The sequence below is a fragment of the Entelurus aequoreus genome, linkage group LG01 (genome assembly GCF_033978785.1).
Source record: "Entelurus aequoreus isolate RoL-2023_Sb linkage group LG01, RoL_Eaeq_v1.1, whole genome shotgun sequence".
Classification (NCBI taxonomy): domain Eukaryota; kingdom Metazoa; phylum Chordata; class Actinopteri; order Syngnathiformes; family Syngnathidae; genus Entelurus; species Entelurus aequoreus.
The window spans coordinates 37376186-37382185 of NC_084731.1; the positions used below are offsets into that span (position 1 = coordinate 37376186).

At 36.5% G+C, this 6000-nt stretch overlaps 1 protein-coding gene across 1 annotated transcript in view; it reads right to left on the reverse strand.

Moving 5' to 3' along the window:
- epha2a (eph receptor A2 a) overlaps positions 1-5658 on the reverse strand; it is a 28548-nt gene extending 22890 nt beyond the window's left edge. The window contains exons 1-2 of the mRNA XM_062049469.1: positions 5568-5658; positions 2067-2134 (exon numbers count right to left, since the gene is read on the reverse strand). Coding sequence (XP_061905453.1) covers positions 2067-2134; positions 5568-5643 — 144 coding nt within the window. The 5' untranslated portion in view covers positions 5644-5658. The remainder of the gene's footprint in view (positions 1-2066; positions 2135-5567) is intronic.
- Between the last annotated feature and the right edge of the window lie 342 nt (positions 5659-6000).

The window sequence follows — 6000 nt, forward strand, 5'->3', positions numbered from 1 at the left end:
GATGTGATGTTATGAGCTAGGAATATAACAACTACACTACCCAGCATGCAACGGGAGTGACGAGCATGCGCGGTAGCCCCGAAAATGTGTTGTTGCATGTCACCACCCGGCAGCTAAGAATGAGGTTATGAGCACACTGTGAAAGTAAACGTCAAGAACTCAGCCAACACGCCTCGTCTGCATTATTTATAATTAGACAGACAACACATATACAGTGTGATTTTGTTTTGTTTACAAGGAAAGAAAAACAAAAGTTAAAAAAGGGAGATGTCATATATGTATGTGCTGCGGTTGCCTTAAGAACGTTGCGACAGCTGCCGTAAAGAAGGTGCGTTGCTAGCCTTGTTGCTATGTTTCCGGTTGGTCGTAAAAGTGTTCGTCATGTGTTTGTACCCTGCTCAAATCTCTCAGTAAAGTTATTCATTGGATTATACCTTTTGTTTTGAACTTTTTTGAACTTTATTACACCTTGGAGCGCTTTTTCCGGTCCATTGTTTTCTGCTTTCCCTATCTGCTCCTAATGACTGAGCTACGTGACATCATTTCTTGTGATGTCTCACGGGGCATTTCTGGTCGGGACGGGATTGGTCCCAGGGATTCGAATAAAGAAGCAACTCTTTTTCTTTACTATAGTGGTCTCAATAACGGGTACCGATTCTCAAAAAGGGATTTGAGTCCGAGGACTCGGTTCTTTTCTTATCGAACAACCGGGAAAACTGGTTTCGAGTATCATTCCTATGTATATATATATATATATATATATATATATATATATATATATATATATATATATATATATATATATATATATATATATATATATATATATATATATATATATATATATATATATATATATATATATATATATATATATATATATATATATATGTATCTGTTTATTTATTTTTTTATTTTTTTCTGATTATTATTATTATTAATGTATTATTTCTTTTTTGTTTATTTAATTGATGTATTTGTAGATATTACTTTGTTTTTTTTGCTGTTTCTTTCTTTTTGGGGGGGGGGGGGTTGGTTGGGATATAAACAAAAAATATTTTGACATTTAGGGCAGACAACAGATGTATCTGATGCTGGATGTCAATAAAAATAAAATTAAAAATTAAAAAAATGTAAACGTTTTAAAAATCAATTAATCCATTAGGAATCGCAATAAATAATAACAATTCGGATGTGGATTGATTTTTTTTTGTCCTGCACCTGTAAGAGATGTGTGGATTCTTTGTTTGGGCACTCAATTTCATAAAATTATAGGCAGACTAACGGACGACTTTGTTATGTGAAATGTTTGGCCGTACGATAACCAAGAGAGTATAAGAAAATAATTGAATCATACAAAAAGTGACGCGCACAAAAGTCGAACGCGTTTTTACTTGTATGTTGATTCGAGGCAAACGGATTTGTTTGGCTGTGCGATAACAAAGATGGTATATGAAAACCGTATTATTTAAAAAACATACTCTATATCAGGGAACTAAAATGAATGCAATGAAACATACTTTCAGCAGTAGATTTTAGCTACCGTCTAATGAGTTCTTCTTAATTACCGAATAGGAACTAAATATTATAATTTCTGTGGTGTGATGTACAACAGCAATCAAAACAAAGATATACGCTGTAAGTACACTGAAATGAAAGCAAAACTTCCGACAGGGAAGGGAGGGGAATTCCTGGGCCAAAGAACATTCAATAACTTTTGTTCTTTAGAGCGCAGCTACAATCTACATCCCACACAGTCGACAGAGCCACGTCCTGCTGCTTTTTTTAGATAGAAAACCACTAAACTATAGATAGAGATATGTTACTGGCACCCGCAACTCTACGAACATACTGTCAAGTTAGATTGTTGTGTTCATATGAAAACACTCTCAAATGCAAAAATGACGTACCTAAAAAAAGATTTAAATAAAACAAAATCTCCCAAAAGGTAACTTTTCGGGTAAAGAACGAGGAGAGGGGCCCTGGTAGTCGTCAGTTAACACATCACAGAGAGAAAGTCTTTGACACGCGGTCTTAAAAATGCTTGTTGAGGTATAAATACTCACCCCGTTCTCATATGGCAAAGTCAGCCAGCCCAGCTCTCCTCCTGAAGACCTCATATCCAGCAATACATCTAAACACAAACAGAAAAGCCTTACAATGAGTTACAATAAAACTTATGTTCATTGCTACACATTGAAAATATTTAAGATAAATATATAACTTTAGTACGTTTAATGGCAAAAACAATTGACCTTTACATCCTACGATTGAGACAAGGGTGAGCAAAAAACTTTTTTCCAGCTGTATTTGACACACTGTTCTCCTAATATGCTTATTTGCACTGGAATGCTAGGAGGACACAAGCAAAATGTGTCCTGTGTCCATAGTGGTGAGTTCAGGGGCCATCAGCTTAATGGGGGCGGGGGGCCACATGCCGCCCTTTGACAGTTTAATCAAGCATGTCGGTAGGATTTAAACACCTTATTAAGCGTGTCCCCCACCACCAACAAACATCTCTAATCGTGTCTACAAATACAAGGCATGGATACATATAATTGACACCATGGCAGAATAAAAGCAAGAATGTGTGGGACGAGTGAAACTAAACGGAACATGTTTGGGCATCTCACAGGTGCTCCCACGCCCTGATGCCATTGATAATCTATTTCAATAACATGCTGAATTATGGTAAAATATTCTAAACCTGAGGAACAAATAAATATGTGACAAAAAAAACAATAATAATACAATCACCGTTGTCGTCATTGGTTTTTAGTACATTAGTAGTTTTACTCCACAGATTGATATGCAAAAGGTGTTAGCGTTGTTGTTACCTTAAATGTAGGTAAAATCTTTCCTCTCTCGTTGAAAAATAGTTGTATATTCATACTACTTTTAGCGATGATGGGAGAATTTAAATGCTAGCAATTTAGGGGTTGTGTTACAAATAGTGCTGTCAAACAATATTTTTTTAAATATTGCATGATATAAATTAGCTATAAAAAAAAAAGACCCCCATATTTTGACACAAATGCATTTTACTACATCGAGGAACATTTTTCAAAAATGTTTTACTTGAATGCACGTAAGGGTTTGTTTTTAAGTGAAATTTGCAAGCAAACACACCAGTCGGAATCCTCTCACTTATTTTTGCACTGACGTATGCATTGATCTGATCACCGTAAAGCAACATGCTATGCCTTTCAGGTAACCATCTGCGGTCAAGCTAAAGGAGCATGTACATTTTGCGATTAATCTGCACTTATACATGGTTAATGCGGTAATGTTTTGTGATTAATCGCATGAGTTAACACGTTAAATTAGACAGCTCTAACATTGTGCATTATCCCATCTGCCCTTGTTTGCAGTATTGTGAGGATTTTGTAATTATTTTCCCATCACTACAGAATAAATCATATGCAGTAACAATGGCGTGGTGGGTAAAGCAGCCTCGCCAGACACTTGAGGGTTGCAGGTTCGCTCCCCGCCTCTTGCCATCCAAATCACTGCCGTTGTGTCCTTGGGCAGGACCCTTTACCTTTGACCCCCAGTGCCGCTCACACTGGTGAATGAATAATGGGTGGTGGGGCCGTAGGCGCAAACTGGCAGCCACGCTGCCGTCAGTCAGCTGTGGCTACAAATGTAGCTTACCACCACCAGGTGTGAATGTGGAGTGAATGAATGATGGGTTCCCACTTCTCTGTGAAGCGCTTTGAGTGTCTAGAAAAGTGCTATATAAATCTAATCCATTATTATTACAGTGAACTTACTTCTACCAGCAGCCACCGAGACCCTGAGCTATGGTAGGCCTTAAATGTCAAATAAAGGTAAATCTTTTATATTTGGACACTGTTAAGTTCTCTAAGAAATGGTCAAAGACACTTCAGCTTGTTTACAGGAAGTTACTCTTTGTTTGTTTGTTGAGCTGTATTTTTTGTGACTGCATCGTTATTGTTCTTTTTAGTGGGATTTTAAAACTACCATAATAGATTTAGCTATTAGCTTGCCAGGCTGCGTGTGCCACAATTACACTAAACTAGGAAGGTGAAGTACCCAGTAAAATTGAAAAGAAAAAGTTGCATCTATATTGAAGTTATTATCATATATATCTGATTTATAACACCAAAAGACTTCCAAAGTTTGCGTGCAAATAGATATGATCAAAATATTATCAATCTCACAGAGATTCCCGGAATTGATTCAGATTATCTAGAATAACTTTGCAGCGACGCAATGCCGTCTCAATGCCGCAGAATAAGATAGTTACCTCCCTATTATCAATGCACCGCTAAACATAGTAATTAGGGCTGCAACAACTAATCGATTAAATCGATTCAAATCGATCGTAAAAATAGTTGGCGATTAATTTAGTCATCGATTCGTTGGATCTATGCTATGCGCATGCGCAGAGGCTACTTTTATTTTTTTTTTTATTTTTTTTTTTTTTTTTATATAAACCTTTATTTATAAACTTCAACATTTACAAACAGATGACAAACAATAGTCAAAATAAGTATAGTGCCAGTATGCTGTTTTTTTTCCAATAAAGTACTGAAAAGGATAGAAATGTAGTTTGACTCTTTTATGAATCGAAGTAATAATCAACATATTAATCGATTATCAAATTAGTTGTTGGTTGCAGCCCTAATAGTAATAATAACAATATTGCTAATAATTGGTTAATATTCAGGTCACGATATGCAAAGAGTATTGTTGGCGGGTTTTGGATGATTGTTTATAGGGCGTTGTGGGCGAAATAGAGAGGCCCCATTGACTCACTTTTTAGCTGACTTTTTATGTATTTATTTACGACTTAGAATGCAGAAAAAAAGAAAAACAGGTGTTCATGTCTTAGATAGGGATTGTGAATGATAGACAACACATCTTTTTGTAATTTTTGCATAATTCCAGTATGACTGATCTGACATGGTCAGAGTGCAGAAGCGTTCACATTGTGACGTCATCCCAACCCAAATCTACGAAAATCGCCGAAGACATTCGGAGCGGAATATTCAAAATGGCCGTCTGAAATTGAAATTGTCCAAAATAAATTTTGTGATGTTTAGATTTTCACATACTTTGCGAATTGGAAATATAATCGGATTCGTTTTAATGGATACAATGAAACACAATTAAGCATATAAAGTCAACTTGTTTGTCTTTCTACTGGTACTTTAAGTAGAGGGCCACAAAATATGGGAATGTGAGCCTCACATGGTCCAAGGGCCACAAGTTTGAGACCCCTGATTTAGAAGAAAATTGACACAGGATGCTCAAGATTATACAGTAGTGCTTTTCATCATTGTATGTAGCTATGTATCAAAACGTCATTCAAAGTTGTTCACTGTTAATATGTCATGTATAACATTGAAAACGGACCTGCAAATTTTCTTTTTAAAGTAAAGCAGTGGGAAAATCGAACACTTTTCTTTTACAGTCTTACGGAAGAAAAATCACACTTGAATTGACGACGTTCAAATTCCAATCTCCTGACTCATCACCAGTCATTAAGTCAAAACTTGACCTTTCTTTAAGGTTTGACAAGATAAGAAAACGTCACTTACGTTCTTTGGACTGGAGGCTGACGTAGATAGTGTTGAAGAATAAAAACGAAAAGAATTGTAGTCGAGGGAGATCCATGTTTTAAAACAAAACTTTCACAATGTTTCCCCCTCCGTCTTTAGCTCCCACGCGCCTCGCGCAACACTGAACGCTGCACGAGCCGGGCAGACCATTCACAGAAACAGGTGGCGTCATAGCTCCGCCCCCTGTGGAATGCGGATGTGATCCCATAGTCTCAGAGCCGGGTGGGGGGCGGGGCGACACCTGTCTCGCGAGGAAGCATGGTGGCCTACAGTCAGAAGGAAGTGCATCGCCTGTTGTAATTGTTTATAAATATATATATATTTATATAATATATATTTATACACATACCATATATACAGTGTGTGTATATGTATATATATATATATATATATATATATATATATATATATA